The sequence below is a fragment of the Rhinolophus sinicus genome, linkage group LG01, assembly GCF_036562045.2.
Source record: "Rhinolophus sinicus isolate RSC01 linkage group LG01, ASM3656204v1, whole genome shotgun sequence".
NCBI classification, from domain to species: domain Eukaryota; kingdom Metazoa; phylum Chordata; class Mammalia; order Chiroptera; family Rhinolophidae; genus Rhinolophus; species Rhinolophus sinicus.
Window position 1 is genome coordinate 186216373 of NC_133751.1, and position 22820 is coordinate 186239192.

A 22820-nucleotide genomic window follows, 5' to 3' on the forward strand; every position below is an offset into this window, starting at 1 on the left:
TTAGAAGTACCTTCCCAGTTTATAGAACTTTGCCTTCTCCCCACTCACCTCTTCCCCTCATCCTTCCCAAAAAGATGGACCCAGTGGAATGATCTGGAAAACTTTCTTCAGTGGCATGACTGAGATCTGATTTTAAATGAACATGAAAAAGATAAGATAATTAAAGCACTTTTTTTTTTCCTCTGAGACCCTCAGTATTCACCCATCCTTTAATTCTTTTCATCCCCTGATTTCCAGGGGCAGTGATTCAAAGCAAAGTATTGATTAAGCACTTCCTATATAAAGCACTCTTCTGAAAACGTCATATGCATTACCTTATGTAATCCTCACAACCACTTATGACATAGGTACAATAAGTAGTCCATTTCACAGATGGAAAAATTAAGGACCTGAGAATCTCTGCCTTCCTTCCAGCTTCTGGCCCAACCCGCAGAGAATCATGAAGAGCTTTCTGCCCGGCAGCATATTGCTGACCAGCTGGAGCGGCGCTTCATTCCACGACCTCTGTGTAAGAGCTCCCTCATTGCCGAGTTCAACAGTGAACTAAAAATTCTAAAAGAGGCAGTTCATAGTGGATCAGGTGAGTGTGCATTGGGTTTTTTCAATTGGTTTGACCAATGGTATTTACCACCTGCAGAGAATGCCCCTGTCCAGGTTACCCCTCTTTTTGGAACCATGTGCAAGTTACCTATTCCAGTACTCAAGTACCTAAGACCATGTGATCACTGTCAACAACAAAACAAATCAAGGGAGTATCATCTGAGTTTAATTTTACTCCTTTTCTAAACATCTTCTATAATTTTCATTTCCATAGTTAAGCTCTTTCTTGAATATTTAACTGGAAAGAAAGTATTTTAAATTCTTGCCTGACTTTTTTTTTTTTTGAAAAGGAGAAAGGACTCCCATTCACTGAGCACCTATTATATGGTAGCTGATTTCATAGGTGTTATTTTATTTAATCCACACAAATACCTGCAAGGTGCATAACTGAAATTCCATTTATAGAATGAGGAAACAGACTCAATAGAGAAGTAACTTACACACATGACAGTGACAACAGTGAGGGGACTTAAAAGCAGGTCTGTATGATTGATTATAAAGCCTTTAACTTTTCAGATTGGAGGGAAAGGGGATTGAATCAGAACTGGCAGATGAGGAGGTACTTGGTTTACATAATTGACAAGCTTTTCTTTGGGGAATGCCTTTACTTTTTACGATTACGTTAACAGATTACTGAGAAAGGAATTTAGATTACCATCTGCCATTAGAGGGCAGTCATTACCCATAAGTAGAATATAATATGTGTGGCTTTTATCTTTTATTGTTGCCTGCAATGTATTAAAGACGAAAAACTTTTGTCACGTACAATTTGGGGCAATTTTCACAGAACCATTCAAATATTCTGCTTTATAATAAAATAATCTGACATAGAACCCAGGGGGTATTTTATAAATTGTGATTTTCAGAAAAGGAGAATGGGAGCACAGTTTTGATTTTGTGTTCTGATTTTGATGGTGAGGTTCCTATCAGACAATGCGTTTATTACTTCTATATGCAGTGTATATTTCTCAGTAAAATCTGCCAACTTGAAAGCTATAATTCATGTCAAAATTGATTTTCATTCTACCAGCCTTAGAAAATGAAATTGAAAAGCATTGAGAGAAGAAGCAATGCCAAAGCATTTTACACTGGTAGAGCTCTCATGCTCCCACTGTTCAGTTTATAAGTATATCAATGGCCAATTCATCTTCTTTTTTTTTTTTTAACATTCTCACTTCCATTTGCTACTTTGTCCTAAAGATCATTTATCTGGGACACCCCATTTAGCTGATCTTTCTTTAAAAATGCAAGTGGTCAAGGAGGCATTTGAAGCAAACACTTGTTTTCTTTCAAGATCCTCCCATGGATTTCCTTTGTTCTCTCAATCCCCCCAGCCTACCAAGGGAAGACCTCCATCAGTACCGTTGGCACTTCCACCTCTGCGTACCGCCTGAGCCTGGCCACCATGTCCCGCTCCAACACGGGCACTGGCACGGTCTGGGAGCAGGACAGTGAGCCCTCCCAGCAGGCTTCACAGGACACCCTGAGTCGGACTGATGAGGAGGATGAGGAAAGTAGGTCATCCCACAAAATCCAGCAGGCAAGGGGGAGAGGGTGGGACGCATGTGTGACTCAGCTTGGCCATGCGAATGAGGACTTGGGAAGGATTTTTGCCTTTCCAACTTTTTTCAGTTCTGATCCCCTGGTCATTTTATAAAAAGGATTTAAAATGGAATTGTGACTGATTCCCTGATTCCTACTGCCTGTTATTCTATAAATTCCTTGATATCCTTGGTCATTTGGAAGGAACTCAGACAAAAAGTAAATTTTTAAAGACCCCTAAATTTCCTTTGCTCTTATACAGAGGGTGCCAAAAAAAATGTATACACATTTTAAGAAAGGAAAACTATATTAAAATTGGACTACTCAATATATACCAATAATCAAAGATGAATACAAGTCACGTTTGACATCTACAATGACAAGTGGTGCTCAAAGTGGTTACCATCAGCATCCAGACACTTCTGATTACGGCGAACCACTGCTTGAGCAACGTTGACCAAAGCGTCCACTTGTATACATGTTTCTGGCACGCCCAGTATATTCAACCTTTTCCACTAACTCTCACTCAAATTGTGCTTAAGTAACTAAGGGAAGTGTTTATTCCCCTTTCTCCCAGCTGTCTTGCTTAGAGAGCTGATTAGCACTTACGTGATCCCATTGGGCAAGGAAAAGTGAATAATGCTTATGATCGGGACTCAGAAAAGACCAGCTAGCTTATGCTATCTAGAACATGAACCAGCAGGTTGTTTTGAGGGAATATAACCCAAATTTGAGTTAAGACTCTTTCTAGCAACCCAGGAGCTTCTAATGCATGTGCTTAAGATTTGGGGTTATAAAATGAGGGAGTAGGTTTTAAGTAAAAGGTGAAAGTTCCCATTAAATACCACTATTACTTAATGTTTTTGTTTAAGTTGCATTGATTATTTTCCAAGTTTTTTAATGAAATTCAATAGAACATTTATAACAAAATGTGCTGCCAATGCCTTAAGAATGAAAACAAAATCTAGAGCTTCACTCAGAGACCCTCCATACCTAAAAAAAAAACAAGACAAAAAGCCCCACTCTGAACTAAATTAAATGGAAGACATGAGAGTTGAGGTTAGAATTTTAATTAACTAAGATGAATGAAAGTATTTCAATACCCTACTACAGTTGGATGTGTAGGCAAGGGAAAGAAATAAAATCCTTTGTCAAAACACTTACCAGTAGTGTTTCCAGATTTAGTTTCAGGGTTAATTAGATAACAAAGAGATAATCATATTGTCCTGTACCCAATGGACATACTTGTTTCTAAATCACCCTGGTCATATTAGGGAAATCTTGAAAAATCTTTTTTTAAATTTTTCAATTACAGTTGACATACAATATTATATTAGTTTCAGGTGTACAACATAGTGATTAGACATTTATACAACTTACAAAGTGCTCACCCTGATAAGTCTAATACCCATCTGACACAACACGTAGTATTACAGTACTATTGACTATATTCCCTATGCTATATTTCACATCCCTGTGATTGTTTTTATAACTGGCAATTTGTACATCTTAATCCCTTCCCTTTTTCACTCTTCCCATCTGTCAACCATCAAAATGTTCTCTGTAGCTATGAGTTTATTTCTGTTTTGTTTGCTTGTTTATTTTGTTTTTCAGGTCCCACATATAAGTGAAATCATCATGGTATTTTGTCTTTGTCTGTCTGACTTATTTTGACCAAGAAAACAAACTGACACAGACAAGGATAAGCAGTTTGAATATCCATTAAGTCCTAATAATAGTTCAGAACTTAAAGTAATATCTATTTTTCTTTAGTGCATGAGGTAGTCTCAATAGCTTTTTGTTTGTTTGTTTGTTTGTTTGTTTTTAATGAAGGGAAATGATACAACCTATTTTTAGTAGAGCTAATTATATTTTGCAGGTAACCTTAGGGATAAGTACCTGACCTAGCCAGTAAAAAGGAGCTAGAGGAAAATGTAGAGAAGATATAACCAATCTTTAACCAAATGCCAACACTTATACACTGACAATTATGCAATTGTTTGTCAATATTTCTGCTCTCAGACATCACAACCATCCCAATGAAAGCAGAGCTGCTAACAAATGTAGTGTGATTGTGATGTGGGTGTGTATTAATTTATATGAGGTGGTATACGAAAGCTAGTGGGTTGACTGCTTTGACTTAAACCATTTTCCCATTCAGTCATCAAACCTCTATTAAGACCTGAGAGGAATAAAACGAGGAGCAAGAAAATATGACAAAGATATGTTTTCTCCCTCTAAGATTTTAGAGGTCTTGTGGAGGAGGTGACAAACATTTTCTATACAGAACACCTAACAAAAGGGTGAATGGAAGATATTCACCTGATTAATCACCAAACAAATATTGAGGGAGTAAGTGTTAAATCAGTTTGAATAAGGGGGGAAAATCAATGGGATGTGAGAAAAGTCTTTGTAGAAATAGCTTAATCTTCCCTACCACATTTCTCATGATTTTTAAGGCATGTTTGCTTTTTGCTTCTCTGTGAACACACCTAAAAACATTCATTCCATAACAAGAATCAACTTTAAGTCAGTCATTATATAACAAATTAAAATTTCTAGAACTTTTCATATTCACCTTTTTGGTTTGAAATGTTTCGTTACAAATATGACCACTTGGGGTATTTTAAATAAATGGTGCCAGATAACCTTAAATGGTAGCAAAAGTTCACCAAAACCCTATGTTAATCAAAATATGTTTACTGCTCAGCAACAAACATTAGTTCACTTAGAACGAAGTCACCTTATCACAAATATTGTGCTAAAGTTAACTTTCATATGGATACATTGATTTCTGTATCTATGGAGAAAACAAGGTTAATGCCTAAAACTTAAAATTTAGGTTAAAATAAGCATTTATTTCTGAACCATAGTTTTTTAAATATTTTTCCAAAAATATCTGAAAGTCTTTCCCTCAGCAGTCTAAAAATCATTAAATGTACTGAATATAGTATTTGAATATTAAAGAAAGTTATTTCACTCATTCAACAACAAAGCTCCTTATTGAACTATTCCTGGAATGTTTTAAAAAATATAGTCCAGCTTTTCTGAAGTTTTTAATTTGCAGCTGCCCCTTGACTTTCACAAATAATCTTGTAAAGATAGATAAGAAGTTTACATGTATTTCATGAAGGCTCTTTGAGAGTGGGAGATGTGTGGACATGAAGAATTTTTATTCATCCCTTATTCAGATTAAAATCTAAAACACCAAAGGTCTTTTTTTTAAAGATGAGATACATACATGACGTTTCTTGCAGCTGTATCCCTCACCAAAATGGAGTAAGCAGTCTCTTAAACTTGCTGTTCTATTTACATTCTCAAGGTGACAATGTTCAATAACCCTAGAGGCTAAGCTGTTACAGTCTCCATTTTTATACAAATAAGGAAGGTGTTTCTTAAGACCCCAAAGGTCTTCATTTTTAATCTGTACAAAGGGACAAATGGTAATTTAGCTTTAGAGACTGCCCTAATTTTGTATTCAAGCCAAGGATGGAACCCAAGTACAAATTTGGTTTGGGTTTTCTGATCAATGTCATAGTTTTATAACACTCCATTCTTTTGCCCCTTTCAGATGACTCTGTAAGCATGCCCAGTGTGGTAAGTGAACAAGAAGCTTACCTCCTGAGTACCATTGGAAGGAGGAGGTTCTCCAGCCACGTCCCTAGCATGTCTACACCTCAGGCTGAGGTGGGCATGTTACCCAGCCAAAGGTAAAAAGCCATGGATGTCTTATACTCTTCATGTGGGGGAAGGTAGAAATTCTGACAATTCACTTGTTATTCCAAAATGGCCAAAAGAGAAGCAAATAATTAACGTTTTTAAGTAGACCATTCAACAAAAGACTTTTCAACTAGGGTTGTGCAGGCAACAATTGACAGTTTTCTAAGCCAGGCTAGTAGAAGCGATTTCAATTTCCAATCCAAGCATTGTTTCTCCTTTAAAATTTTCCATAAATAGATACCTGGTCTGCTACTTTCAAATGACATTCTTGTATTTCAGGTATATCATTATCTAAGCTAATAATGAGTACCTGGCAAGTATATAGTATTAGCTTGATATATTTGGTGAAGGTTAGACTTCTGGTATGTCATCAGTATTTAGTTGGAGGTAGTGATGCTTAACCAAGCAGAAAAGGGCCTGTGCCACTATGTATGATCTTGTGTAGGTCATTTAAGTAGAGCCCATAGTTTTCTCCTCTGTGAAACGAGGAGGTTGGCTAAAACCATTGTTAAGGTAACTTCTCTATCTATAGTTCTATTATTCCATGAGTACACCCTTTAAAATATTTTCTTTGGCGTTCTCTGCTCCATAGGAATATACATAAAAAATGTCACATATATAGAAAATGATCTGACATAAAGGTCAAAACATTATTTCAGAGCCAATGATATTTTTACTTGAGGAACTGAATTATTTCAAAGAATTATCTTTTTTTTCTAGTTTGTTATTTATTTTTAATACCTATATATTCAATGTGGTATAATTTATACATGAAAAATAATGAAAATCAGGGCATATTCTAACATTCAGATAAAATCAGTTTATGTGTGGAAATAATTACCCTGTACTGAAGTCCTTTAGCAAATAGTTCATAAACTATACAGATGAAATAAAATTTGTAACAGAAGGCCTAACTTTGGCGAATATCAAAAAATAGCGGGAAATGATAAAAGATGATTAATACATAAATTGTACACTTGCAAAGAAAGCAATGTTTTATGTACTGTTTATTACAAAAATTGATAATATATAAGTGTTACTATCATTGTAGGAGATTTTTTACCTACCATTTGGTAATTTACCTTTGAAAAGGAGGTCTTATAAATAAAATGTGTGAACAAAATCAGAGCCAAATTATAAAAATGTCCCAAAAAAGATACAAAGTCATGCAAGCAGTTAATATTGGTAACTATTTTTAATTGCTAGCAATGTGCAAGTTTCCATCAAGAATAAAATAAAACTACAGGTAATTCATTTAAAGGTTTTATTTAAATTAGGGAATTGTAGAAACTTAAAATAGACGGTTTTTTGTTATTGTTGTTATTCACCTAAAAATAACCAGGCCATCAATTCCCTTTGTACATATCCATTAAGGGGTTAACTCATTTCCAGGGAGAAAATGTTCTATTATAGATATACTAGGCATCCAGAAAAATAATCTAATTAAACCCTTTGCACATAAGTCATACTTTGGAAAGCTAGTGAAGGCAATAATGTCTATGTACATTAGAGAAAGGGAGCCTCTTTCAAGGGACAGAGGTTATTTTGACGGTGTACAATTAGTTAAATAATTCTTTGGGGACAGGCACTCAATTTCCTAAATGGTTGAATTCCATCCAGGTTAGCAAGTATTTATTGAGTGCCTCATGAGTGTTTAGCTCAATACTAGGCACTGGAGGAAAGAAAGAAAGTATGACCCAGTTTCTGTTCACAACTCCCCAAATCAGCTGCATCCCAATAAATCGATAAATGGTTTAATTATTCTTTCACCAACCTGACAGGTTTCTTCTTTTGGCATTTACAATTCAGTTGATAGAGGATGGAGTAAGGAGGTAAATGGGAGTTCCATGTGGATTTTCCAGGGTTACTTTCCTTCCATTTGTTTACTTGCATTTTCATTGCAAAATTAGTGGTAGAAGTTGGGTTCTTTCTTTGCTTTTCTTAATGGCATCAGTTCCAAGAGTTTGGTTGTGGTAATTCATGGTAAGTGGTTTCCGTGTGATAATGTCACAACACACAAGAAAGAAGCAGTATCCTGGTCAATGAAACATCAGGTACATAAGACAGGTTAAAAATAACCAGCCAGCCAAATTTTACCAAAGGAGTGATAGTTTCATCTTGTACAGATTCATTCCGCAATACATTTTAGAGCTCACATACGTATCCATTTGGAGCTCATGTTAAGCCCCAACTCTTGACCAGTAAACAGATGACTCCTCCGAGTTGTATTCATCCGAAGTCCCTCCTCCCCCATTGCCTTGAGTCCTATGTCTTGACAAACCCAGCACAAAGTGAAATGGTTGACTGTCTCCTTTTTTCTTCCTTGTTCTGTTAACTTTATTTATTTTTGGTTCTTAGAAGCAGAAAGTTGCATGCCTTTTTTCTTTTTCTTTTGTTTGCATTTTCTTTCCCTAAATGCTTCATCTCCCTACCCCTCCTGCAGTGAACCTAATGTCCTCGATGACTCCCAGGGCCTGGCCGCTGAGGGCAGCCTCTCTAGGTACAGTGTCAATGCTACCTGTCTATTGGTGTCTGTGCTGGGAAGCTAGCTGGTCCCTGTCGCCTCTGTCTCTCTGTCTCCTCTTGCCCAGTCTTGATATCTATCTCCATTCTTTGCCCTTTGTTGCTCATGAACACACAAGCCTGGAAGTCAAAGGTGTAGCCTCCTTCATTTTCAGTTTTGGAGCTCAATCACAAATAGCCCAAAAAGCTTACTAAACAAAGAGGGGGGAAAAATCTGTGGAGTGCTTGTAGGGCCTTGTTCCATGGATGTCTAAAATTTGATATGCCAAAATTAAATTGATCCCGTCTAATCATTCCCTCTCACACCGATATTCCTTAAGAATTGTTGTTCAGAAGACTGTTATTAATAATTCAACTTCCCATCATCAGGACTCCCTTTATTGATTTGAAATAGGTCTTTTAGCTGATACCATGCATGGTAAGAAAACAATGATGCTATACTAAGAGTAGCAATGTCAATACAATTTATATAATTCCCTCTCTTTAAATCGTGCTATGTGGCAGGCGATTATCGGAGCTTGTTCAAACACTTAGATAAAGAATGTCTGTCCCAGCACAAAGATGACTCCAAAACTTGCCATGCAATAGCAGACACAAACATTTCTTGGTAAGTAAGAGAAGTTTTACAGTGCAAACGATATGTCTTGGCTACTGGTTTAAAGCTTCAAAAAGGGGGACTGCACCTTTAACACTCAGAAAAACCACGTCAAACATTCCTAATCTTGTGCTGTTGATTCACACCTCTCAACTAATCCTCATTAGGGCTAATGCTTCTTGTTCATTCTAAGAGTGTCTTTGTTTCATCTCAAGAGAAAACATGCCCTTTCAGGTTTGCATTATATAGTGAGTACAAAATACCCGTGTTTATTGCTTTATCACAAAGATGAGGAAATGTTGAGAGGCCGTTCCTGTGACAGGTTGTCCTTTATTTTCTTCGCATCTTGTTCAGATTTCACATTTTCTTCTGCAATTGAAAATGGGAAATGTCGTCCATCACCAGGTGTATCTTTTTTTTTTTTTTTTACTGGACCCATAAATCATGACATTCATTGTGTTTGCTAGCCCTTGCCTTGACAGATCAGTCTCTTATTGGTGGTAAATGTGGGAGTGCCGCTGAGTGCAGACTTAATTCGATTATCAAGAGCTTCCGGGATGAGAAAAAACACAGCAATCCTCAAGATGGTTTCCCTTCGTTGTGCAGAGCGTTTGAAGAGATCAGAACCAAGTCTAGCACTGTGACCACTGCTTTCAAAGAATGCATTTGTTAAATGCTTAATCTTACATGTGAGACAGGAGAACTTTGATTAGAAGATAATTTCAGTGGCCTCCTAAGCAAAGAAAGTGTTAAACCAGTCTTCCATTGGGCCGACTTTGTCCCGAGCTTTTCTAATTAGGTCAAATTCTGCTCTTGCTCAGTAAATAGTGTGTGTGGGGGGGCAGGGGTGGTGGTGGTGGTGTTGGTGGCGGTGGTGGTGGTGGTGTTGGTGGCGGTGGTGGTGGTGGTGGTGGTGGTGGTGGTGAGAGAAGGCGAGTTTGAGTGGAGTTTTATAAACTCTCCAAAGGATTTGGCCCTCTCTGACAGGCTCAGCATTCAAATGACTGATTTGGAGTTCTCTAAACCATCCAATCTGCCCTGGGTCCGTTGGCAATGGGAATAAACCCAAAGTTCTGCTACATGAAACTGGTTCAGAGCCAAAGCTATAGATTTTGTCTACAGCTGAATTAGTCAGTCATGTCAGGACTTTGATGATTACTTTAGATCAACTGTTGTTGATCTGTTGTTCCTGTAACTACTCTGTTTTAGTTCTGGGTGTCACCCAGTCACCCATATTCAGTTGTGGTCATTAAGAAACTGGAAGATGAGGCATTCACTTTAGATTCTAAATTATTCTATTAAAGCAGAGGCATTCCATCAGCCAGTAGCACATCCACTTTTGTCATATGCTGCAAATCGTATCTCTTGAATTCCATCATGTCACCAAGTTCTCTTTGGAGGAGAGGAACTTTCGGCATTTAATAAGAGGTGGGTTTATAAAATAGGATATATACTTGTTATAGTTGACTTCCAGGCTTTCTGTTTTTGGCACGAAACTCCCTTATGCTGCAGACTCTTCAAATCCTGAAGAAACAGTAAGGCCTTAACACTGTAAATCAACATTTAGCACACACCTGAGCACTCGGGACTTAAAATATACTCAAAGTAGTTCTAAGGAAAATCTGGTGCCAAAGCTTAAAGGATATCAGAAAGCATGCCTAAGGGAAAGTAATAAACCCAGCTCCTCCTGCCAACTCCCATATTATGGTTAACTTTCTGGGAATTTGTTTTTGAAAGAGCACTTATTTTAAGCAAAAATGGGCAAGTTGGTTTGAGGGCTGAGGAAGAGACCAGCATAACTAGGATAACCCAATGAATAGAAGGAAAAAAAGAATTTTGCAGACCTTTTGAAAATTTCTTCTGGGATTTTGTTAACCTGTGTTTACTGTTTTTTTGTTTCATTTTTTAAAGATTCATGACAAGAAATAACCTGTTAGAAGCACTATGCTATGGAGAAAAGATTCTTTTTTTTTTTTAAAGAAATTAATAAGTTGCAATAATATTCTATGGAAGAATTCTCTTTTATTAAGGGTGATGCTCTTATAGTTATAGAAACTCATTGGAGATGTTCCTGCCCTGTACTCTCCCCAGATACACACACCATGGACGATATATTTTTTTTTCTTTTTGCAAAAGAATATAGACATAAAGAAGGTTATTCAACCACTCAAGTCTGTATGCTTCTACTTGAGAATTAGATTTTGTTGGGACACGTTAGAATATTTTGAAAGGCAGGAACTGACACGAAGTTCTAAGCAAAATAAAAAGAGATTACAATGCTATTTGATTTCATCAGGATAATTTTAATAACAGTGGAAAAAAACAATGTGGCTCAAGTTTGAACAAGATGTATAGTCTGGGTGAGACAAAATAAAAATAACCTATGTAGTAGAACACATCTCATGATCATCATCCACATGTTCAAAGTTTAAAAACTTGACAAGTAGTCTCAAAGTATAAAGAAAAATATTCAAACAACCTTTTTATGCAGCTGAGAATTAATGGCTAACAAAAGGTGTGTTGTGATACACATGTGTGTACTTTGTCATTGCTAAGTCAGTTCTTACGTGATATCTAAGATCCAGATTATTCCCCCTGTTTAATCTGATTGCAGCCTCTAATCTCTAAATTCTATGGCATTTAAAACAGATTTTCTTGGATGTTGTGGAGGCTAAGTAAATTTTAAACAATACGCATTTACTGGGAAAAGGAAAAGTAGGATTTTTGTCTGCTGTTGAATTCCCTGTTCTCTGCAAGTGCTTTATGGCTGCTTTGGTGCTGGCTCTACGCAGTCCCATCAGGGGAAAATCATTCAGGGTAAATGGTTATGCTGTGTGTTGTGTTCTACTTCCAGATTTCTCTAACCACATTAAAACTGAAACTAAAAATACAGATAAAAACCATGAAAATACTAATTCATTTTCTGTGTGCCAGTCTCACCCAGTGCTTTCACTTAAATTTTTTTATTTATGAAATATATTTCAATCTATGTACTTTTTTTGTAATTTGAGATGAGTGATACGAATTTTTATTGCATTATTGAATGGCCCCTTGTTTGCCTATCATACATTTTTTTTAAAAATACTATTAGCTATATATTCCATTAGAAGATACATATTTATATGCTGCAATCCAGGCCATCATGCTGAAACAAGGAAAAAGAGGTAATTTGCGCCAAAATTGCCCTTCTAACATTATCTAAATATCCCTAGCTTATAAATGACTTCCTTCCATTCTGAGGAAGTTGTTTTTCTTTTTTGTAGACAGCTGAGTCACACCAGTTCTGCCAAGCCCCATGTGCATTTACTGCTCTACAATCTCATGTTATGGTGTGCCGTTGTAATGTTTTTCAGTGACTCAAAAATGCAAAGGATGATTTTAGCTTCAATTTAGAAAGCCTTATTTGCTTTTATCCTTATTGTTTTGCCCTTTTTCTTAGCAAAATGGTGGAAATCAGCCATTTCTCATTTCCAAGATGAAAAATCTCAGAAAACCAGTGTTCTATGGAGAGGTGTGTAGGGCCGACGCCTTGGTCTTCTCCTGGTTGGTTTTAGTATTGTACACCTACATTCCGTCACACAGATCCTACAGATCACTGAAATATTACATGAGGTGGAGATTAGCTAAATTGACGCTACATTTTCTATGCAACCCTAATTTGATATAGACATGAGAAAAAGAGATGTGTCCTGCATAAATAACTTCCATTATTAACTTCTCAGGCTGTTTATAAGTAATGTGTCCTAACTGCACACAATTAAGCCAGACTTTGATGTCCCAAATGTTAACATGTTAGCACTACATTGTAGGGGGAGTTTAGCTGCAATACGTCTCCAAGGACACGTTCTATAATTTCATCCTTGATGTATGCACTCCATTGATGAAATGCTATATCATTTACATAGAACAGCTAATTACTATTACTAAAGCTATAAACTTTATCTAGTTCTTAGAAATAAGCCTCTCTATCCATAGAGAAAATTTGATGCTTATGATCCTCCCTTGGAATAATCATCATGAAATTTTCATTATGTTTTGACATTTAACACTCCCTGAGTGACGTGTGTTTCTTTTCTTGCACCATTTTTCCTCACGATCTCAGATTACCGAATAAAAAGAGACAAGTGGACTGCCTCGATTTCATTTTCTCTGCCCAGTTATTTTCAAAACATTTTATTACCCACTTCCATTTAGAGTTCTAAAAGCAATAAACTCATTACAAATATCAAATATAAAACAAGGAAGCATGCTATGTACATTACTTTTCATGTTCAATCCATTTTACATCAACTAACTATTTTTCTCTACTTTAGTGGGAGGTAGATGGTAAGTATTAACCTCCCTTTATGGCCAAGGGAACTGAGGTAACAGTTAGATGTCAATGAAGAATCCATTCCAAAAAAAGCTTTGCTTGGTAATTGGGAGAACCTTGTTTCTACTTTTGTGTATGTGGTAATTGAATACTCTTTCCAATTTAAGACACATGTTAAAATGTATAATAAATAAGGAGATGTCATTTCAAACATGCCAGCAACATAGTCTGGATTGCTTATCAGAATTTATTGAATTGTTCCTTTGGGGTAATTTTCTGTCATCGTAGTAAGGTCTTTTATGGTACAAGGTCATATATGTATAAAAGTAATGTACATTGATCTTTTGAACTTGATATTTAGGAGAACAAGAAAGTTTAAAAAAAATTTGTTTGGGGGACTCTGCAGAATTTTGTATTGTGTATCCCAAGTGGTATAATTATGATATAATTACGTCCTTATTTTCTAAAAACTTTGATGAACTCCATTTGGGAATCACTGATTTCCTTCCAGTGGAAATATAAGACTTAAAAACTGACAGATGTACCTGTGTCAGCCATGTGATGATTAACCAGTTGTCAACACAACAGGGGAGACATCTGTGTCCACTTTGCCACCAGTTTCTCTCCCTAGAACTGCAGCTAGTATTTAGATAGCTCATTTTTTAAAAATATGAAAATGAATGAGTATAGTCTTTCTCTCTTTTTCCTGGACAGTTGCTGACTCTGGATTCCTCTGTGGAATATTTTACTCTAAAAATTATTTGTAGATGACTCTCCTTTTGCAAAGGCAAAGCAGAAATTAATTACCCATTAACCAAATAATCACATTGGCATCATCCACAGGATTACAATGTTCTCTGGGGCACAGTACATTTCTTTTTTTCACCCCACTCCCATTATGAACACCTATTATACATGCATGCGGAATGAAAAAAAGGATCATGGGCCCATGACAGTATTTTCAGCTTCACCCAACACTAAAATAGTGACCACTGCCAGTACTCATTTTTGCACATAAACTACACACATACACAGTAAATTTGGGGGGAGCAGGTTGTTGCTTTTATAAATTGCACAATATGTTTGAGTGCAGCTACTTGATGTTAATCCATTGATCTTCTGAGTTCCACTGACAGCTTAATTATTTTGCCAGCCTTTTAAATCTAAAACCATTTTTAAAAAACACTTGTCTGCCATGTGACTATTCATTTATTCAGTAGTCACAGAGACTTCAGGCTGCAAACATGTGTTGAATGTACCCCTTCACCCAAATGGATTCTGTGTCTGATGTGTTTGATATTCATCCATCTTATTTTCATTTAAATTGAAATTTTAAAAAAGGTGTTCCCATCCATGTGGTAGAGTTGTTTGTGTTTGTTTGTCACCACTTTTTCCCCTCCCCCTGGAAAAAAAATTGAGATTAGAATATGACATCTTAAACCGTTTGGTGGCTTCCAAACCAGGGTGTGATCACACCAATGTTTTGTTGAATGATAGACATGGCATCAGTGATGGAAAACAGAATCTCAATTTTGGCAGTTTGGGGCTATAAGGCCTCATCCTCTTTCCCAAATCTTCAAAGACTCCCATTTCAGGGATTCTTTCCCAACCTTCCTTCAAAGATCATGGTATCTTTGAAGTGACTATTTCATATAAGTGATTTGGGCTAACATCCACCAGAGAGTGGTCTTCTGAATTCTCTCCAGGTCCACTAATGCTGTTGCTGCTTGACAGGGTGGCAAGTGTGCAGAGTGAACCTGGCCAACAGAACCTCCTCATTCAGCAGCCGCTGGGGAGGAAGAGGGGCCTGAGGCAGGTAAGCAGAGCCCGAAACAGCAGGAGAGTCATCCTAGAAAATGGAAGCTCTATTCAATTTTTAATGTCCATGCATATTAAGATTATATTTTGCCTTCTCCCCACCCAAAATAAGCAGTACAGAGCAACTTTAAAACATGGTAAGTGCTTGAACAATCAGTTTTTAGCTTCTATTTTAGCTCATGTTAGCAAAGTTGATTACTTAGTGAAATAAGTGCGCCTATACTATATTTGTTTCCTATTCAGACACCTTCTTTCCCAGCCAAACTTACTCACTGAGGAAGATTTGTTGGAAAGTTGATTTCTGTATAGAGGCATAGACATAGGTGTGCTTTCTCCCTCATTTCAAGATCAGTGATTCAAGTTAAAACTGGTATCAAAGTAAAGATCATCTTTACAGATTTCCTTAGGTTCAGTTTCCTTTACGTTACTCTTTAAATAAAAATTTAGATGAGGCTTTGCATTGTTGCTTTGATGGGAGCATCCCAGCATTTTTTTGGACATTTTCCAGCATCTGGATCGGACACTTTCAAGCATCTGAGGTTTTTCATCAGCCTCTCCTTGAGAGTTAGCGTATGTTGAGCTGCAACTTTTAGATGAAGAAAGGCTGACCTGTAAGCAATAATTATTAGTTTTGTATCCTAAAATTCACTGAAATGCTCACATTGACTGTTTTAAATTACATTAATTAATGTTCCTAGGATATCTAAAGAAGTAATAATTAGGAGATACAATTGGTTAAAAGGGATGCCAGAATCAAATACCTGTAGTTAAATACGCAGAACAAAGTTTATTTTATCAGCTACAAATGCAAGGAACAACCATAAGAGTCCACAGAAACCCATAAAGAAAGGAATAAGCCATCATCAGAATCCTCTTAGCACAGTGTTTCCTCCCAGGCAGTTAGACTCTTCTTGCCAGCTTTATTCTGCCTGTTCTCTTTAGCTAAGACGTCCTCTACTCTCACGTCAGAAGACTCAGACTGAACCCAGAAACCGCCATGGGGCTCGGCTGTCGACCACTCGGAGGAGCATTCAACCTAAAACGAAACCATGTGGTGAGGCCTCCTATGTCCCTTCTGATTGTATCATTGACACGATGCCACCCAACTCAGCTGGGAAGGGCTGCAGAAACTGAGCTCATGCCAACAAGCACCGCTTTGGGAAAGCACTAGGATAAGGGAAGACATTTCCTAGAAAACTTTAGTGCCTTTTTTGTCTTCTCATCTTTCCCAACCCCCCATGAACCTAGGGAAATGGAAGAGTCCAAATTGAACATGCATGCTGAGATTTGACTATAGAAAGCTGTGTCTTCTCTAACCAAACCAGGAACTGGGTGTGTTGTATGTCTTATTGAAAACAAAGAAATGATGAATAATAGGGCCTTTTAAGTCCTGTTGGCAGTTGTTATGAGTGATGACCAGGTTCACCTAATGCTCGATACAAATCTTGTTTTTAGTCCATTTATGTAACAATGATTTTTCTACCCCAATCCTACTCTTTATAAGAAGGTGACATCAAAATATGTACATAATAATTAAATGTGCTCTCATTTATTAGTAAACCAGCAATGTCTTTATTAAGATAAGCCAAGAGGAGACACTGATTAAAGTTAATTATTAAGCACTGCCAACATATTTCCCCTCTATTTACTGCTTTACTTCTGACCTACAGCAGATCAGAAACGATCTGTGACCTTCATTGAGGCTCAGCCAGAGCCAGCAGGTGCCCCAACAGACACACTCCCTGTCACAGCCCAGCCACAAGGCTGCAGCCCATCCCCATCGAGGAAACCAGAAGGGATGGACAAACCAGTCCTCACGTCTTCCCCGGCCATTGTTGTTGCTGATCTTCATAGCCTGTCTTCCAAGCAGGTATGGGTGCTAGACAAACAGGCAAGGGTTGCTCCCTGACTACTTAGATCTAGGAACCATTTTGATATGCAAAGTTATTCCATATAAATTAAGTCTGGGTCTGTAACATTTTGTTAGCCAGACGATGTTCCTATCATCATGAAAAAGAAAATCTATAGCATATGGCCAGGAATACATTTACTTAAGAAAAAATAAGAGAAGTGTTGGTATTCTTCATTATGAAAAACCTAAAAGAAAATATTGCACAGTTAAAATAACCATTGAAAACCAGTAGATAATAATACATAGTTTAAAGATAGTTCAACTAAAGTTACCAATTTAGATGAAACCTTTAAATACAGAGCCTTCTGTATCCTAAAAGATGAGAAGAACTTCTTGGTTTCATCTTTTTCCTCCTTGTTGTGACATTTTTTCTTCTTTTGATTTTTATAAATGAATTTCCATAGGTCTCACTTTCTTCTCGTGTGGTATTTAAAGAACCCTAACGGGCATTATTACTATATACATTTTTATAGGCTTTAATGGTTAAAAAGCATTGCAACACCATTCTCATTTTATCCTCACAGTTTGCAAGGTAAGCAGGGGAAAAATAATGCTCATGCTACAGGTTAGAAAACTGAGACTTAGAACGTTGGAAAATTATAAGATCTCACATATAATAAAGCCTGGAATTGGAACTAGCCTTGTAATTCTTTGTCTAGTTACAGCTAGACAACATTTTTTATACTCTTCCCTGGCACCCATCCTACCTTTCCATGATGTTATGGTCCTTTTGATCATAGAGTGAGACCCTCCCTGCTGAAGGAGAAAAGAAGGAGGACCCAGAAGTACAAGGTGCGACAGCACACAGCCCCCTGTCTACTCAACTGTCAGACCCTGATGACTTCACAGGCCTTGAGACGTCCATCCTCCTCCAGCATGGAGACACTGTCCTTCACATCAGTGAGGAAAATGGCATGGAGAACCCTCTGCTGGCCAGCCAGTTCACTTTTACTCCCACTGAGCTTGGGGAGACTGGTGTAGACCTAGATGAGTCTCATGTTTAGTTCTGTATCTTGTAAGAGTTGCAGGTCTAGACAAGATGTGGGAGGGATCACTTTACTTAAAGTTGAATACTTTTGCTTGGAAAAGAAAACACAGCACTTTATATCCAATGGGTGACACAAATCTCAGTAGATTTCACTGCCAATGCTCATATTGTTTCATAAACATCTTTTAAAAATCAGTGGCTAAGATGATTTCATTGTGTGAAGACCATAAAAACCAGGGATGAATAAGGGGAAAGAGCCATTTGCAAATTGTTTATGATTCAAGAAGGCTTGAGCAGTTAAAAATATATACTATTACAGAGATGCTTATTTACGAATATTAACAAACAATATGCTCTAAAAAGAATGCAGTTTTTTGAGGTTATTCACATTATACATCTCATGCAAATGTTTATTTTTATAGTTTCAAAAATATTAAATCAGGTGGCTATACAAGTAGGAATTTACATAAAATAATAAATAGGGAAAATACTAGTTTGAAAAACTAAATAATAAGTAAGCCTGCAGCCATTTTTGTTTTGATCAACAATACAGCCATTCAGAAGAAGGAAAAAAATACTATTTTTAGAGCTGTAGACTTTTCAATATTTATTTTTCAACCATCATTTTCACTGAATGTTGTAAATCAAAATGCTAATGCTATAAGATCATTCCTTTTATAATCAGTCACATTAGAGAGAAAATATTCTAGAAATTATCAGACATAATTCTGAATCAAGAAGAACCGAAACAGCCTATACTACAATAAAAACGAAATGTAAATATAATAGCTAGAAAGAGATGATATTCCTACTTCTAGCCCTGACTACGACAATGCCATGATCAGGAGATACTGGAAAATGTGATTACTTTCCTTACAGCATCCTGTGCCTGCCTTCAAGGGCATATTTTCAGATATTAAGGCTATTGTTGTTAGAATGGGTTCACTAAAATAACTTCTCAATGTTAACTTCTCAATAGTCTTATGATCTTATAGACATCTAAGTTTATGAGAAAAAATATAAAGTCAGCAATGTCTTCTTAGACACAGTCAGCTTGTGAATTTTACTTTAACCTGAAGTTTACTTACTTCAAAAAAAGTATAAAACTTAGAAGGCTTGAGAAGCCATATCTAGTGTATTATTGATGTTATAGTAGGGCTTGTTATCATATAGTTCAAAATTGAATTTCAAAATTGTAACGGTTTACATTAGAAGACTATTATATAACTGTTAAGCATATAAAAACTCATATACATACCTAAATTGGTATGGCAGGGGGTGTGTGAGTGTGTGTGTGTTTTCTAGTCCTTCAGTTGAAGTCAAACACAGATTTTGATTACATTGCAATGAATTTAAAAAACATTCTGTGTGCTTAAACTTGAACTGTATTGGCTTTGGAAAGTATATGTATATAGAGAGGAGACCTGCTAAACCTACCCAAATCACAAAGGAAAATTATTTTTCTGTTAGAATTGCTTATTAAATAGGCATTGTTTATACTGTGATTTATACTTTCAAATATAATTTGGGGTTTTGGTCCCAATTACTAAGAGAATGAACATTGTCTGTGAGTTAAAGACAATGGACAAAATTAAAAATTTCAAATCTAAAGTTTCAGAAAATAGAAGCTTATGTTGTTTTACAGTATTATCAGAACATTGACACTTAATGCTGAGTTAATTCTCAAGTGCAGAAATATACATATAAGTGGTTTTATGAGTCTTTCTAAGCTGATGTATTTTGCCTGTTAAAAATTATGCTGTTAAAAATTATGCTGCTAAATTAGTGTTAGAGGCCTTATGTTTGGTAATTATAAGTGTCTGGGCTATATGAGTCTCTATATATGTGTGTGCTTTGTTCCAGTGTCTTGATTCTTGTTTCAAATTCTCTATGTATAATTGTATCAAATATTTAAAAAGTAAAGGTGTCAAAGAAGATTGTCAAGTATCTGACAAGAATCCTAAATACCTTTATATATGTATTTTAAAAGTACTGGGCTGTTTTGAACATGATTATGCTGGCCTGTCTGCCTTTTAGCCTGAGTCCTTCACTCTAGTGTTATGGAAATCTGCTGGAAACTTTTCCAGTAAGCTAAATACCTTGCAAAAAAGCCCCCACTCTGAGAAGCAGGACCTTTTAGAGTGGGAATGTTTTCATACTGGGACTATTGAAATTTTACAGATGTATGCATCTGTTCCATTTAAGGTGCCCTTAAATGTGTTGAATGTAATGTGTTGGGTGTTTATGTGTAATCGATAAAGTATCTACATGTATGTGCATAAGATTGTCATAAGATGTATTCTCAGGAGTACTGGTACCTGGAGTTTGAAGGAATAACTATTTAAAAAAAAAAAAGTAGGGGAAGATTAGAAAAAAAGTTCAAGATAACATTTTTGTAATGTTCAAACTATTGAGCATATGACTAAAAATTATTACATATGATAAATACTATATTGGTAATACTAGATCATTTCTTAAGCTATAATGCTTAATGATATTTATCTTGTTCAGAGGAAAATTAAAACAGATACCTATCTCCCATGTATAAGAAATTAGACTCAGCCAAGAGGTTGCTTCTTCTGAAATTAACTTTTGAGTGAAATGGGAATAAATATGTATCATCCATGATAGTGGGTTCAGATTTATACTACTCAGATTCAATTTAAGCAGTTCAAATCCTGGATACAGCAAAACATTTTACTTTTACTTTTCAGTGTTTGCTGCTTACTATAATTCTATTAGATAAGTTATTTGATTTTTCCAAAAAGGAAACTGGGCTGTTGAGTGCTTTGTGACATGGCATTGCGAACTAGTGTCAAAAGGCACAATTGGGCATGGCAATATGGGGGGGGGGGGAGCAGAATCTGTGATTTTGGTGGTCTAGTTAGAGCCTCTTTCACAGGCTAGAAGTAACTGGTTTGCTACTTCAGCCCTCCAAATACCAAGGCAAGGTGACATCTCCTCCCTTCTTTAGTATCTGTCCCTTTAGTCAGTGAAGAATATTCTTCACTCTGCTGTCCAACTCCAACAATATCTGAGATGAGAATAGGGTGTGTGTAGGGACCTACAAGGAAGAAAGGGTCATAAATAGAATCATAGGCCAAAACACAAATACCCTTCCTCAAGTTAATCAGGATATTTTAATAGTCTCCAGAATTTGCTGCTATCACACCGAGTCATGCTTTTGCCTTGTGACCTCACACTCCCAATTCCATGGCCTTGTCCTTGGCGTGAATAGAAAGTCCCACTTCCTCATTTACTTTCGTGGGCTTCAACTGCAGCAATTCAGAAACAGTTTGGTTTGACACTCAGGAGAATACAAAGAAGGGCAGAATGTATTTGGAAAAACTTAAGACAAATTTACTTATATTATTTTAGGATTGTTTAGCATTACAGATCAATGTACCTCCATAATACTTTTCAAGAGTCACTGTGACTACAGGATGAAAATCCTTTACTAGCCATTTTACAGGTGAAAATAAATGATTGATTACATAGCCAACTTCCCTCAAATGACTATGAAGTCTGTTATGAATACCGAATGACCAAAGAGCATGGAAAAAATGCATATGAATAAGTACTGAAATGTTTATGAAAGATATTTATGAAAGATATTAAGACTTCTGTGTTTGAATATGCACATATAATAAAATAAATCTAAAAAAACATTTAAGATGCCTGATTTTCATTTCTCATTTCTTAACATAGGGAAGAGGTTAACGCATTCAGGAAAATGTTCTTTTCAGATCCCTGAGTGTGCCTTGATGTCTCTCCTCAATCCCCCTAGTCTGGCCTAAGTTCACCCTTCAATTAGACACCTCCAGTTCCTCCCTCCAACCCCAACTGAGCTCCATTCTGCTCATGCTCTCCACCCTTAACTTTTAAATGAAGCAGAATGGCCATATTGGGAGACAGATACCCCAGCTTCTGCCCAGGTTATGACCTGCTGGAATGACTAGTAAACTCCCAGGACGAATGTTAAGGACCTGGTTGTCCTCTAAATGTGGCCAGAACTACCATGGGGTCCAAGTTACCACCAGTTCTGTCTTTTGTACAGAGTACAAAGTGCCCTATCCTTACCCTCTAAGATATGCTCTTGCTAAATCCATTTTTTTCCTCATGTGTATTTTGTCTTTCCTGACCCAATGACCCTCGACACATTTGGCAGAGGGACAGACACTCTTATACCTCTTCTAGATTATGTCTCAACAGTAAATAAGCATATACAAATTTTTAGTGAGCATTCCTGAGAGGAAAAAACAAAAAAAGAAGATAAGAGGGATGAGGGCCAGAAGCATAGGAGAGTAGTAATAACCACCATCATTTATTTCTGAGTACCAGGTATTCTGTGTTGTGCCCATCACCTGGATTTGCTTATTTAATTCTCACAACCCTAAACTCGGAGCACGGTCTTAATGGATGAGAAAACAGATGAGGCAGAGAGAAATGACTTGACAGGTCACCGTGGACCTCAAGGAGAAAATTTCATTTCATGTGAACCCTGAGAAGGAATTTATCTGCTGAGATGGACTCTCCATGGTCAACCGAGGGCCCATATTTTATAAAAATAGGAGCCTAGTGGCTACTTGCTGACAGGAGCTTCTCACGTACTTTGTATACCAGGTAGAACTGTAGAGTGAACTCAGTCTTCCTGCACTGCGTCTTACTGCTTCAGGCTGCGTGAACTATTAATAAGGCACTTCCTGGTTTCCTCTTTCCACCAATGAGCTATGATCAGGACTGCAGGGTTCAGACCACAAGTATACGGATTTGGATACCTTATTTCCATTAAACGGACCTAATTGGGAAC

General features: G+C 36.8%; 1 protein-coding gene across 14 annotated transcripts in view; it reads left to right on the plus strand.

The window, feature by feature from the left end:
- The window catches only part of UNC80 (unc-80 homolog, NALCN channel complex subunit), a 186990-nt gene extending 166361 nt beyond the window's left edge, over nucleotides 1-20629 (plus strand). For 11 of the 14 annotated variants that reach the window (XM_019726978.2, XM_019726989.2, XM_019726979.2 and 8 more), the window contains 8 exons: nucleotides 415-580; nucleotides 1935-2114; nucleotides 5714-5852; nucleotides 8306-8362; nucleotides 15027-15108; nucleotides 16053-16164; nucleotides 16781-16980; nucleotides 17763-20629. In XM_019726978.2, the coding sequence (XP_019582537.2) occupies nucleotides 415-580; nucleotides 1935-2114; nucleotides 5714-5852; nucleotides 8306-8362; nucleotides 15027-15108; nucleotides 16053-16164; nucleotides 16781-16980; nucleotides 17763-18026 (1200 nt within the window). In that variant the 3' untranslated portion in view covers nucleotides 18027-20629. The remainder of the gene's footprint in view (nucleotides 1-414; nucleotides 581-1934; nucleotides 2115-5713; nucleotides 5853-8305; nucleotides 8363-15026; nucleotides 15109-16052; nucleotides 16165-16780; nucleotides 16981-17762) is intronic. The other 3 variants (XM_019726986.2, XM_019726992.2, XM_019726980.2) reach the window with 2 other exon arrangements.
- The last annotated feature ends 2191 nt before the right edge of the window (nucleotides 20630-22820 follow it).